General features: G+C 37.1%; 1 protein-coding gene across 12 annotated transcripts in view; it reads left to right on the top strand.

Moving 5' to 3' along the window:
• Gria4 (glutamate ionotropic receptor AMPA type subunit 4) overlaps window positions 1-13981 on the top strand; it is a 474601-nt gene that overhangs the window by 158813 nt on the left and 301807 nt on the right. For all 12 annotated transcript variants that reach the window (XR_010053935.1, XR_010053936.1, XR_010053937.1 and 9 more), the window contains exon 4: window positions 5059-5298. Coding sequence is in view for 9 of the 12 variants with exons in the window: in XM_063265032.1 (XP_063121102.1) it covers window positions 5059-5298 (240 nt within the window). In the remaining 3 variants the exon portion in view is untranslated. The remainder of the gene's footprint in view (window positions 1-5058; window positions 5299-13981) is intronic.

Below are 13981 nucleotides of genomic sequence, written 5' to 3'. Positions count from 1 at the left end.
GAACTAGAAAATATTATCCAGGGTGAGGTAACCCAATCACAAAAGAACACACATGATATGCACTCAGTGATAAGTGGATATTAGCCCAAAAGATTGGAATACCCAAAATACATTTCACAGACTACATGAAGCTCAAGAAGAAGGAAGACCAAAGTGTGGATGCTTAAGTCCTTCTTAGAAGATGGGTAGAAAGTACTCACAGGAGGAAATAAAGAGACAAAGTATGGAGCAGACCTTGAAGGAAAGGCCATCCAGAGACCGTTCCACCTGGAGACTCATCCCATATGTAGTCACCAAACCCAGACACTATTGTAAATGCCAAGAAGTGTATTCTGACAGGAGCCTGATATAGATGTGTCCTGAGAGACTCTGCCAGAGCCTGACAAATACAGAACTAGATAATCTGATCCAACCATTAGACTGAGACCAAGGTCCCCATTGGAGGAGTTAGAAAAAGGAATGAAGGAGCTGAAGGGGTTTGCAACCCCATTGTAAGTGTAACAATATCAATCAACCAGTCACCCCAGAGCTATCAGGGACTAAACCACCAAACAAAGAGTACACACGGAGGGACCCATGGCTACAGCCACATATGTAGCAGAGAATGGTCTTGCATCAATGGCAGGAGAAGTCCTTAGTCTTGTGAAGGCTAGGGAATGCCAGGATAGGGATGCAGGAAGGAGTGGGTGGGTGTGTTGGGGGGCACCCTCATAGATGCAGAAGTAGAGGGGATGGGATATGGGGATTCTGGAGGGAAAACCATGAAAGGAGATAACAGTTGAAATGTAAATTTAAAAATATTCAATTAAAGGAAAAAAGAAAGAAAACCACATCTAATGTGTCAAAAACATGTCAGAGAATTCCATCAAACTAGAAGTTAAAAACTGACAGTTTTGTGGTGAAGCTAATGAGAAACCATTGGAGATAGATGAATTAGAAACTATGTTAAAAGTCCCTCCAATAGGAGGCTGCACAGTTAGTGAAGACACAAAAGGAACAAAGCACAGAAGTTCTTTGCTTTAATAATGCCAAGCCATAAACACATTTAGAAAAGGAGAAAGATAGGAACTATATGGATGAAAGAGACTGCCTCTCTTCATCCACACTGCTGTGGGCATGTCAAATTCAATCCATCTCTTCTAACTTACAACACACTGAGCTAAGACAATATCATTTTACTTAAATAATTACAAGACTACAATTCTTTACAAGTTATGGAATAATGTGGTTTAATTTATCATATAGAATATGCATGTGAAATGACATTTGGCAACTACCTGATGAGAAGATGTGTTTAGTTCAACTCACACCATCAGGTCTAAAGTTAATGGATTATTACTAGTGTCTATTATTGGCTGATTTACATAATACATGTTATTTCATTAGTGAAGCAAAATATAGGATATGCAGTGAAACTTACACATTATTTTCTTGAAAACTCCATTTTAATTAGTGTTTGCAATGCAAAATGTCTGTCACCATGATACCATCACCTCCATTCAGTGACTATGCATTATTTAATATTTGTCACTTTATATAAAAACTAAATTCTGTTTTCTTTTGCTACATTGGGAATATATTTTTTTAAAACTTAGATTATTAAATTATGCTACAGTTACATGTTCTTATATGTACTGTTTGAATACTTATTTAGATTCTAAGGAACAAATAGATGAGTGTGGGAGATAACCAAGAAAATTTTAATTTAGTGTTTCAGTAATGAAATTTATAATAAATATGGAAATGACTAGGCTATTGAAATTTGAATCTATTGAACCAAGTATTGTATTGTTCAGGGTTTCACATAAGGGTAATAACATTGAATATTTGACTGACAGCCAGTTGTTATATATTGAAGACACAATAAGCTTTCACCTGCCAAGTCAGGGCTCTAGAATAAAACAAGGCGACAATGTTTAAAATAATAACACTATAGAAATTTGCAAATGTATGCTGATGGTAGAACTCATTCAGAAGCAGTGTTAATGGATGTGTATTTAGAATGCTTTGAAAGTAAGAGTAATAGAAGCAGAATGGCAGTTAGCTATGATAAAATCGGATTATCATAATGCAATGAATGGAAGCACATGTATATGATTAATATAAAGAAGTTATTAAATTTATTGAGGCCTAGTAAAATAAACCGAGACAAGCTATATGATATGATGAGTATCAGAACACTGGGAAGTGAACAGGCTTCCATTTAAATTCTGTGGAAGGAATTAGCAGGAGAGGGACTTTGTGCATAGTTCCTTAGGCTTCACATTACTGTCTAACCCTTTTTACAAAAGGTGTTGATATTTTGCATGGATGAAGTTAGGAGTGCTCCTGGATGTGTAGTGTGTGTGTGTGTGTGTGTGTGTGTGTGTGTGTGTGTGTAGGATAGAGGTGCAATAGAAGAAGGGCTCTAGCCTATGCTAGCTTGCTAATGGTTCCAATGCAGCACCAGTCCCTCTGGGGAACTCTAGGAGTTCCTCAAGAAATATTGTGGGAAAAATTCTGTTCCTACTTTTTCCTGAATAATTTCTAAAGTCTGCATGTAGGTTCAGTAGCAAAATGGAAACTGAAGCTGAAGACTTGAATTCTAGAGTTAATCATTAGTAAGATAACTTGTATCATGCATTATGTAAATTAGACCATACTATAAACATATTTATTTTCACTAGAGTAAAATGTGATTTGAACTATGGACTTGGAATGAAGTTCAGTGGTAGAGTACATGCCTAGCCTGAATTAAAGTCAGGCCAGAACACGAAAGCAAAATTAAACAAACAAAAAAAGGGAATTGAGTTACGCCTTTAATTAAGGACAGACTGAAAGCCTCAAACTTGTATAAAAAGGGAACACATATGGAAATGAATTATCTGGATCACTGAAGCTATGGAATTTGAATTACATGGAAATTCATGATGACAGCTATATATGTTGTGAGACAATGACAACTAGTCATTCTGTCAGAGCATGGCTTTAAAATGTCCAAAGCGTTCCAGCAATTCACTGTAGTTCCTGATGGAGTACAGAGTTAGAGATACATGATCTTCCTCACTAGATTTCTTTACAAACAGCTTTAGTAGCTATTAAAATGCTATCTACCATACAACATCTGAACATGATGTATATTGGCTTAAGATCAGCTGACGTATTTTACTTTCTAGAACTCTTATTCTGTAATTTAATGATGGAATTATTTAAACCTGATGTATTAAAATATGTTGGTTTTTGCTTCATGTATCCTCATAAAATAGTAGGGTTATATACTTTCATTGAATTTTTGCATTTTAGATTTTGTCATTTATGCCAGTGAGACAAATTATGTCCTAAATAATCAGGTTAGCACTGACAATGTTAGTATTTAAGCTTGCTTACAAGGTCTTGAATTTTCCCCATATATCCCCATGTCACATTTAACTTGGAATTTTCAACTAAATATAATTTTGGTCCTTTAGTAAACCTATTGTTCTCAAAAAAGTATCCCATATGTGTTAGGTGAAGTTCATCAATGTCATCTATTTTCTGCTATCTTTATACTCCTGTTATAATATTTATACCTGATTTCCAATTTTAAGAGATGAAACAAAGAGAAATAAAAGAAACATACCTAGATTTTAGTAAAGTTTATCTAATTATATACCAAATATTCTGAAATCTCAGAAATTACACAATACAAATTTAGAACAAGTCTAGAACTTTTAACATTTTAATAAAATTTTGTTTACTTACTGAGGCTAGAATGATAACCTATTTCAGAGCATCTTCAAAGGACCCAGGTTCAGCTCACAGCACAAACCTAGCATCAAGAGCTGTAGTTAGGGATCTGAATCCCTCTTCTGGCTGTGGTGAGCCACACACACACACACACACACACACACACACACACACACACACACACACACACACACAGTACATGTACTACTACAGGAAAATACTTATATACACAAGGTAAAAATAAATTTTTGTAGTTCTTTATTTCTTAGTAAACTAAAACTATGTGAATAGCTGTAGATTATCCACTGTTCTTGAATTTCTTAATGAATTTATAAATTAAAAATATTAACTAAAAGCCTCAAAATGTAAATATATTCAAGTGCGAAAAGCTACTCTGACTTGTTATATACACGAAGTAGAAATAAGACTACGAGCAATATAAGAATTTACAATGCAGTTTTGTTTTATTGTCTAAACTAAGACACAAATACAGAGCAGCTGCAAATAGACACACACACACACACACACACACACACACACACACACACACGAGGCGCAAATTGATGTCTCCCATGATCATAGTTCTATGTCTTTTAAAGTGTAGACGCAAAAAAGTCACCTAAATATGTTCCATAAATTAGTCATACTGTAGTCAGCAAAAAAAATTTTAAAAAGAATCTCTCACACATAACATCAGTGCCTTCTTATCCTTGCAAGAACTGTCAAGGTGAAGAGATGCCCTCTTTGTCCAGGCAGGCCTTTTCAGGAGTTGTGGCAATTGTTTTAGGTTTATAGTACACTGTTACTCCCAGTTCATTCAGCTGTTTATACGGCCTAAAAATTGTTTTCCTCTGAAACAGAATTTCTATCTTCAAACATGATTCAAGCAGAATTCAAGGTTGTGACAAAAGATGAAATTCCTATAAAGTTGGAAATAAAAAGTTAGCAACTTGTTTATCAAATGCAGTCCAAAATTAGATGAGGCAAACAAATAACACAGGAAGCAGGTAACTGTTTGAATTGCTACTAAAAATGTCAAAGTAAATTTTTCCTGTTTTCTGGCAAGAAGAAATACAAAGAAAAATTTATATCTGTTATTCCTAAAAGCCTGTAGCATAGTATTTACTTTAGTTTAGTCAACTTTCTCTTTAACTTGATTTGATTTCACTTAAGCCAGCTTCATACACGGCTTGGCTGTCAGAACTTACAGCTTATTTTCCAATAAATGCACACATTTTCTGTGTTCCTTATTATATATTACTGACATTTCATAATTTTCTTTTAACTTTCATAAACCATGTGTGCAGTAAAAGTTGGTGATTGGCTTCTCTGTCTATTTTTCTCCCCCTGCAGTCTGTTCCCAGTATTCTAGAGGGGTGTTTGCCATTTTTGGACTCTATGACAAGAGATCCGTGCATACCTTGACCTCGTTCTGCAGTGCTCTGCACATCTCTCTCATCACACCAAGCTTTCCCACTGAAGGGGAGAGCCAGTTTGTGCTGCAGCTAAGACCTTCACTGAGAGGTGCACTCCTGAGCCTCCTGGATCACTATGAGTGGAACTGTTTCGTCTTCCTGTATGATACAGACAGGGGTAAGTCTTCTCTAAGTTTCAGTCTGCCATGCCTTTGTATCTTTTATGTGACTTAGCACAAACATTTTGATCCTTAATGCTGCTTAAACCAGAGAATAGCTTGGGTATATTATCATTGTTTTCATTTTAGCTTCCAGAAGTAATTTCTAACTTAAAATGCTTCTAGACTGGCATAGTAACTTTCTCCTTTGATTGCAGTACTTTTAATGGAAAGGTAGAGGCAGATATATCTCACTGAGTTCCAGACCAGACTGGTCTAAGTAACAAGTTACAGGCTAGCTAGAGTTATACAGTGAGTCCAAGCCACAAAAGAAAACAACACAAAACAAAACAGGTAGCTTCTTATTTCTCAGCAAACAGGCTTTGTGAGTCTGTTCAAACTGGAGCATTACGAAAAACAAGTGTATCTATATCAGTGGCAACTATCCTAGAAGAATCTTTGATTTCTTGTCCTTCAAATTAAGTGCAAACATATTAACTGAATGACTCTATCACTAATTCTCTGGCAAATACTAGTGGGGTATTAACTAGATCAATCACTTCCATATCTGTGTATCTAAAAGATTTTTCAGGTCTCAAGGTTGAAGGCTCAATAACTGTGAGATACCAAGCTGCCTCAGATGCCACCCACAATTTCTAAGTTACCTATCTGTGCTTCTGAGCGTTCAATGCATTTTATCATGCTGAATATCGGGGTTTTGATGACTGTCTCAATTCTCTTGATGCATTAGCAAGATCAAATAATAGAACTCAAAATCACTTTATGTCTTACATACTATAAGACATTATATAATTGTTCCAGGAAGAGATATGTGTGACAAAGTATAAAAGAGAAGATTTTCATTTGACTTGCTTTGGCATGCCTTCATTGGTCTGTTACATTTCTGGTTAGTATATTTGCAGAAAGTTTTTCTGCTCACTGCATAACATATTTTCCGAAATCTAGCAAATGCTTGTGGATGGTATTGTAATATGTGTGCTATCTCAAAACAAAGTCTGTGCAAAAGGTGCAGAAGAGATGGACAGAAGCATTTGTATCTATTTAGGAACTTTTACTGCATATATGTTTTTACTTTTAAGACACAAATTAAAAACCATTAGATGCTAATTTAAAGATAATATAAAATGATGTCATAACAGACATATATCAAAGTGAAAGTATTGATTGATAGCAGCTTCTTTGAAACTTCTTCCAGAAAGTGTTGAAAAGGTATAGGAAAAGTGTTCTGAAAGATAGAACTTTCAGAATGTACAATATGTACCATGGGTACCTCCCTCTTCTTGATCTTTTCAACTAGTTACTAATTGTTACATTTACTAACACTCTGATATCAACTGTTTCTTTGCAACCTCCTTTCATATAGGACTAGAATGGCATTAGTCAAAGTTAGTCATTAACTGTAAAACAACTATGGTCCAATTCAGGGTGGAATTGTTAATGTCTGTAATATATCAAGTTACATTCTCTTTTTTGTCTTTTGCATATCTAGTTCCTGATTGCCATACTTGCTAACATTTTGATTTCTACAATGCCTGTGCTGCTTGACTCCTCAACCCTATCTTTTACATACAATTAGGGCTGATGATAAAACTAAGATAGTTGACAAGTGAAGTCAAATGTTAAGAATCTTTTAGAGTCTATAAGTTAGGTTGGATAATGTATCTTAATGATTCTTTAAAGGACATTCAAACAAGGAAAAAAAAAACCTTTCTTCCACACCCATAAACAGAACAAACATTTCCTGGTATGACTTTCCTTTTGGTGAATCTCCCATGAAAACACTCAAGCAATTATCTGTATTATTATAAAATTGTCAGGGTTTCAAATGTATTTTTATAAGTATTTTAAACACATTTACTTTTAAACATTAGCTATTCCTATGGCTAGACTGAATCATCAAATGGGAATCTTCGTCCAGTTGCCAAGTCTGTAGATAATCCATTCCAATGGAAGTGAGCCTTAAGTGTAACTTGACCTTCCTGTTTGAACAAAGACAGCAAGGCCCAAGGATGATGGGAGTATCTAAATAGTAACAAAGAGTCTTACAACTGAGCTAGAAACAGAAATGGGCAAGATGCCTTGTTCTTTCCTGCCCTTCTTAACGCACAGGTCCACATGCTGGTAATCATCTTGGATTAAGAAAAGGAATAGTGGATTGAGAATAAATAGGATGAAGCCACATCAGCAAGCTTCCTATTGTGGAGGAAAGGAGATCCATGCTTTCTTCTTACAATCCACACTTTCAGATTAAGGCTGAGGTATTGCATTAAGAAAGAGGTAAAGAAAAAATAAAAGGGCTAGTAGGACCATGAAATGCCATCTAGTCAGTGGACAGAAAGTTGTGTAGATGAATAAATGTCAATTAATAGTTCAGTCAGCCTTCTAAACATTTGTTGGCTTAGTGTAGCTTAAATGTGGTGGTAACAAGGGCAGTACATATCAATCCCCATGAATGACTCTGCTATCAGTGTAGTTGGCCTTTTTCTTAATTACTATCCCATTACTGGGAAGAGACATCATGACCAAGGGAACTCTCATAAGAGAGTGGAGGCTTGCTTGCACTTTCATTACCTTAGTCTATTATCATCATGATGGGAAGATGATGGTACATATGACACTGGAGAAGTAGTGAAAATTTACATAGTAATTCACAGACAGCCAAAGGAAGAGAGAAAGAGCGGCCTGGCATATGCTTCTGAAACCTCAAAGCCCGCCACCAGGAGCTCACTTCCTTCCACAAGATCACACCTACTTTAACAAGGCCACACTTATATGAGCCTATGGAAGTCTGTTGTAAAAATACAAAAAAAAAAAAAAAAATAAAAAAAGTATGGTTGTCTTTTACCTCGATAGGTTCAGCACTGCAGTGCCCCAAGATATCTGCTAGACATCTTGGAGGAAACACATTCCAACTCGTCAGCAGCAGCCCAGTGTCTCCAACTGCCGCATACTTTCCTACACTCAAACAGTCATATAAAAGAACACACAACACAATAACCTTTCACCCAACTGATAAGATATAATTGCCCACCACTTTGTATGTTTATACAAAGTCCAATACACATCCATCCCTTAAAAACATTTGTAACAATCTATAAAGGTACAGCATGGAATCTTAACATCACCCGTCATATTCTCCTGCCGAGGCTTCTCTCTCTCTCCTTCCTGCCTCTTCCTCTTTTTTTGTCCCAGTTTCCTCCTCTTCCTTCAAACTCTTCTCTCGCCTATCCTTCCTTCTCATCCAATGACAGGCCTCCTTCTATCCTGTACCTGCCCTTTACCAGTATTTTACAAATTCAATGGGGAGAAGGTTCTAGTGAAGTTCTAGTGAACTCTGACTCCTGAGTACCAGAGTAGGCAGCTGTCCTTGGGGCAGTGGAATTAGCATCAAAATACAGATAACTCCAGGGCAAACCACAGCAGAAGTCCTTCTTATTCAAAACACTACAGTGTCTTAAGGCATTAGATAGGCCCAGAGGTCGGGCTCTCTCATAGCCCTCAGATATAAAGCCTGCCCCCAAGGAGCTGGCCTGCCAGTAGCACTCACCCTCAGCCCACAGGTAGGAGCCCTGGTTCTCTCTACTGACTGTCCAAAGATAGACCCAACAGGAGTGCACAAGGCTTGGGAGTCACCGGGTGCCCTCGGAGAGGATCCTTCCTGTTTACAATTGCACCCAGAACTGGGGGTGTTCCAAAGCTCTCAGACACAAATCTTGCCTGGGGAGAGCTGGTCTGCCAGGATCGTTCTTCCTCCTAAGCCCACAGCCCATATGTTGGACCCCACTTTCCTTCCATTGACTTTCTAAGGAGAAACCCACCAGGAATGCACAGGGTAAAGGAGCCTCAGGGTGGCCTAGGACAGGAACCTTCTGATCTCAACCTAAACCTAGAGCTGGGTCTGTCCCACAGGTCTTGGACCTAAAACCTGTTGTGAGACGGCTGGTCTCCCAGAAGCAGTCTCACTCCTCACAGGCTCACAGGCTCACAGGCTCACAGGCTCACAGTCTTACAGGCTCACAGACTGTCAGGTTCATAGGCCCAAAGGAAGGACAAGCTCCAGTCAGAGACACCAAGATCAATTAACAACAGAAATAACCAGATGGAAAAAATCATACTAGACTTTTCAACCTGAGACTATGAAACTAGAAGATCCTAGACAGATGTCATACAGACCCTAAGACACAACAAATGCTAGACTAGGCCACTATATTCTGTGATGAATCCCCATGTATGTCAGTCTCTGGATGGCCTTTCCTTCAGTCGCTGCTCCACTCTTTGTTCCTCTATGTCCTCCTGTAAGTATTTTGTAGCCCATTCTATATCCACTTTTCTGAGGAACCACAAGACTAATTTTCAGAGTGGTTGTACCAGCTTGTAATCCTACAAACAATGAGGGAGTGTTCCTATTTCTCCACATCCTCACCAGCATCTGTTGTCACCTGAGTTTTTAAACTTAGCTATCTTGACTGGAATGAGAAGGAATCTCAGGTTTGTTCTAATTTGCATTTCCCTGATGACTAAGGATGTTGAACAGTTCTTTTGGTGCTTCTCAGTCTTTTGATATGCCTCAGTTGAGAATTCTTTGTTAGTTCTGTACTCCATTTTTAATAGGAATATTTCATTCTCTGGAGTCTAACTTGTTGAGTTGTTTGGATGTGTTGGATACTAACCCTCTATTGGATATAGGATTAGTCAACATCTTTTCCCAATCTGTTGTTGCCATTTTGTCCTATTGACATTGTCCTTTGCCTTACAGAAGCTTTGTAGTTTTATGAGGTCCCATTTGTCCACTCTTAACCTCAGAGCATAAGCCATTTGTTCTGTTTAGGAAATTTTCCACTGTGCCTATGTGTTTGAGGCTTTTCCACACATTCTCTTCTAATAGTTGTAGTGTATCTAGTTTTATGTGGGGGTCTTTGATCCACTTGGACTTGAGCTTTGTACAAGGAGATAAGAATGGGTTCTACATGCTGACCTCCAAGTGAACCAGCACCATTTCTTGAGAATGCTATCTTTTTTCTATTGGACAGTTTCAGCCCCTTTATCAAAGATCAAGTGATCAATGGTGTGTGGGTTCATTTCTGGGTCTTAAATTCTATTCCATTGATCTAACTGCCGGTCTCTGTACCAATACCAATACCATGCAGTTTTTTATCATGACTGTTCTGTAATACAGTTTGAGGTTAGGGATGGTAAGTTTTTTTTGTTTTTGTTTTTTTGTTTTTGTTTTTTTTTTTTAGAACAGTTTTCGCTTTCCTGGGTTTGTTGCTTTTGTAAATAAATTTGCAAATTGCTATTTCTAATTTTATGAACAATTGAGTTGGAATTTTGATTGGAATTTCACTGAACCTATAGGTTGCTTTTGGCAAGATGGACATTTTTACAATATTGATCCTGCCAGTTCATGAACTTCATGAACTTGGGAGATCTTTCCATCTTCTGAGACCTTCTGGGACGTCTTTCTACAGAGACTTGAAGTTCTTGTCAAACAGATCTTTGACTTGCTTGGTTAGAATCACACCAAGGTATATTATTTTGGCTATTATGAAGGATGTAATTTCTCTAATTCCTTTCTCAGCCTGTTTATCCTTTGAGTAGAGGAAGGCTAATAATGTGTTTGAGTTAATTTTATAACCAGCCACTTTCTGAAATTGTTTAGCAGGCTCAGTAGTTCTCTGGTTGAACTTTTGAGGGTTACACTTGTATACTATCATAACATCTGCAAATAGTGATATTTTGACTTCTTCCTTTCCAATTTGTATTTTTTTTACCTCTTTTTGCTGTCTAATTGCTCTCCCTAGGAATTCAAGTGCAATATTGCATACTTAGGGAGAGAGTGGGCAACCTTGTCTAATCCCTGAATTTAGTGTGATTGCTTCAAGTTTCTCTCCATTTAGTTGATGTTGGCTACTGGTTTGCTATATATTGTTTCTGCTATGTTTAGGTATGAACGTTGAATTCCTGATCTTTCCAGGACTTTTATCATGAAAGGGTTTTGTCAAATGCTTTCTCAGCATCTAATGAAATGATCAGATAATTTTTTCCTTGAGTTTGTTTGTATATTGGATTACATTGATGGATTTATGTATATTGAACCATCCTTGTATCCCTGGGATGAAGCTTACTTGATCATGGTGAATGATTGTTTTGATGTGTTCTTGCATTCAGTTTGCGAGAATTTTATTGAGTATTTTTTGGATCAATATTCAAAGGGAAATTGGTCTGAAGTTCTCTTCCACTGTTAAGTCTTTGTGTGGTTTATGTATAAGTGTAATTTTACATTAAGAGAATGAATTAGGTTGTGTTCCTTCTGTTTCTATTTTGTGAAATAGTTTGAAAGTATAGTTAGGTCTTCTTTGAAAGTCTAATAGAATCGCATACTGGTCCTGGTCCTGGGCTTTTGTGGGGTGGAAGACTTTTAATGTCTGCTTCTATTTCTTTAGCTGCTATGAAATGCTGATTTAACTTTAGTACCTGGTATATTTCTAGAAAATTTTCCATTTCCTCTAGGTTTTACAGTTTTGTTGATTATAGGTTTTTGTTGTAGAATTTGATAATTTTTTAATTTCCTGAGTTTCTTTTAATATCACTCCCTTTTCATTTCTGATTTTGTTATTTTGGATACTGTCTCTCCCCTCAGGAAAGGCTGGTTAAGGGTTTATCTATCTTGTTTATTTTCTCAAAGAACCAGTTTCTGGTTTTGTTGATTTTTTTTTGTTTTTGTATAGTTCATTTTTTTTCTACTTGGTTGATTTTAGCTCTGAGTTTCATTATTTCCTGCCATATACTTATGGGTGAATTTGCTTCTTTTTGTTTTGGAGCATTCAGATGTACTGTTAAGCTTTTAGTTTATGCTCTCTTTAATTTCTTTTTGGAGTCACTCAGACTTATGAGTTTTCCTCTTAGCATTGTTCTCATTGTATCCCATAAATTTGGGTATGGTCTACCTTCATTTTCATTAAATTCTAAAAAGTCTTAATTTCTTTCTTTATTTCTTCTTTGATCAAGTTGTCATTCAATATAGTGTTTTCAGCTTCCATGTGCATTTGGGCTTTCTGTTGTATTTGTTGTTATTGAAAGCCAGTCTTAATCCATGGTGATCTGATAGAATGCCTGAGATCATTTCAATCATCTCATATCTATTGAGGACTGTTTTGTGACCAATTATTTGATTAATTTTTGAGAGGGTACCATGAGGTGCTGAGAAGAAGATATATTCTTTTGTTTTAGGATGAAATGTTATATAGGTATCTGTTAAATCCATTTGGTTCCTAATTTCTACTAGTTTCACTGTGTCTTTGTTTAGTTTCTGTTTCCATAATTTGACATTGTTGAGAGAAGTGTGTTGAAGTTTCCTATTACTGTTACTGTGTGTGGTGCAATCTTTGCTTTGGCATTAGTAAAGTTTCTTTTATGAATGTGGTTACCCTTCCATTTAGAGCATAGGTGTTCAAAATTGAGAGTTCATCTTAGTAGATTTTTCTTTTGATGAGTATGAAGTGTCCTTCCTTATCTTTTTTGATGACTTTTGGTTGAAAGGATGATTTTACTCGATATTAGAATGGCTACTCCATCTTGTTTCTTAGTACCATTTGTTTAGAAAAAATTTTCCCAGGCTTTTACTCTTATGTAGTGTCTGTCTTTGTCACTGAGGTGCATCTCCTGTATGCAGCAAAATGCTGGGTGCTTTTACATATCCAGTCTGTTAGTCTATGTCTTTTTATTGGGGAATTCAGCTCATCGATGTTAAGAGACATTAAAGAATAGTGATTGTTCCTGGAATTATGTTTGTGTGGCTATCTTCTTTTGGATTTGTTGCAAGAAGAATACTTTCTGGCTTTTTCTAGGCATAGTTTTCCTCCTTGTGTTACAGTTTTCCATCTGTTATCTTTGGTAGGGCTGAATTTGTGGAAAGATATTGTGTAACTTTGGTTTTGTCATGGAATATCCTAGTTTCTCGATCTATGGTAATTGAGAGTTTTGTTGGATGTTGTAGCCTGGCCTGCATTTGTGTTCTCTTAGGGTCTGTATGACATCTGTCCAGAATCTTCTGACTTTCATAGTCCCTGGTGAGAAGTCTGGTGTAATTCTGATAGGTCTGCCTTTATATGTGACTTGACCATTTTCCCTTATGGCTTTTAATATTTTTTCTTTTTCTTTTCTTTTTTTTTTTTTTACTTTTTTTTTTTTATTAACTTGAGTATTTCTTATATACATTTTGAGTGTTATTGCCTTTCCCGGTTTCCAGGCAAACATCCCCCTCCCCCCTCCCCTTCCTTATGGGTGTTCCCCTCCCAACCCTCCCCCCATTGCCGCCCTCCCCCCATAGACTAGTTCACTGGGGGTTCAGTCTTAGCAGGACCCAGGGCTTCCCCTTCCACTGGTGCTCTTACTAGGATATTCATTGCTACCTATGGGGTCAGTGTCCAGGGTCAGTCCATGTATAGTCTTTAGGTAGTGGCTTAGTCCCTGGAAGCTCTGGTTGCTTGGCATTGTTGTACTTTTGGGGTCTCGAGCCCCTTCAAGCTCTTCCAGTTCTTTCTCTGATTCCTTCAATAGGGGACCTATTCTCAGTTCAGTGGTTTGCTGCTGGCATTCGCCTCTGTATTTGCTGTATTCTGGCTGTGTCTCTCAGGAGCGATCTACATCCAGCTCCTGTCGGTCTGCACTTCTTTGCTTCAT

This window comes from Rattus norvegicus, chromosome 8 (assembly GCF_036323735.1).
Source record: "Rattus norvegicus strain BN/NHsdMcwi chromosome 8, GRCr8, whole genome shotgun sequence".
Lineage (NCBI taxonomy): Eukaryota > Metazoa > Chordata > Mammalia > Rodentia > Muridae > Rattus > Rattus norvegicus.
This window is presented reverse-complemented; position numbering and strand designations above follow the sequence as displayed.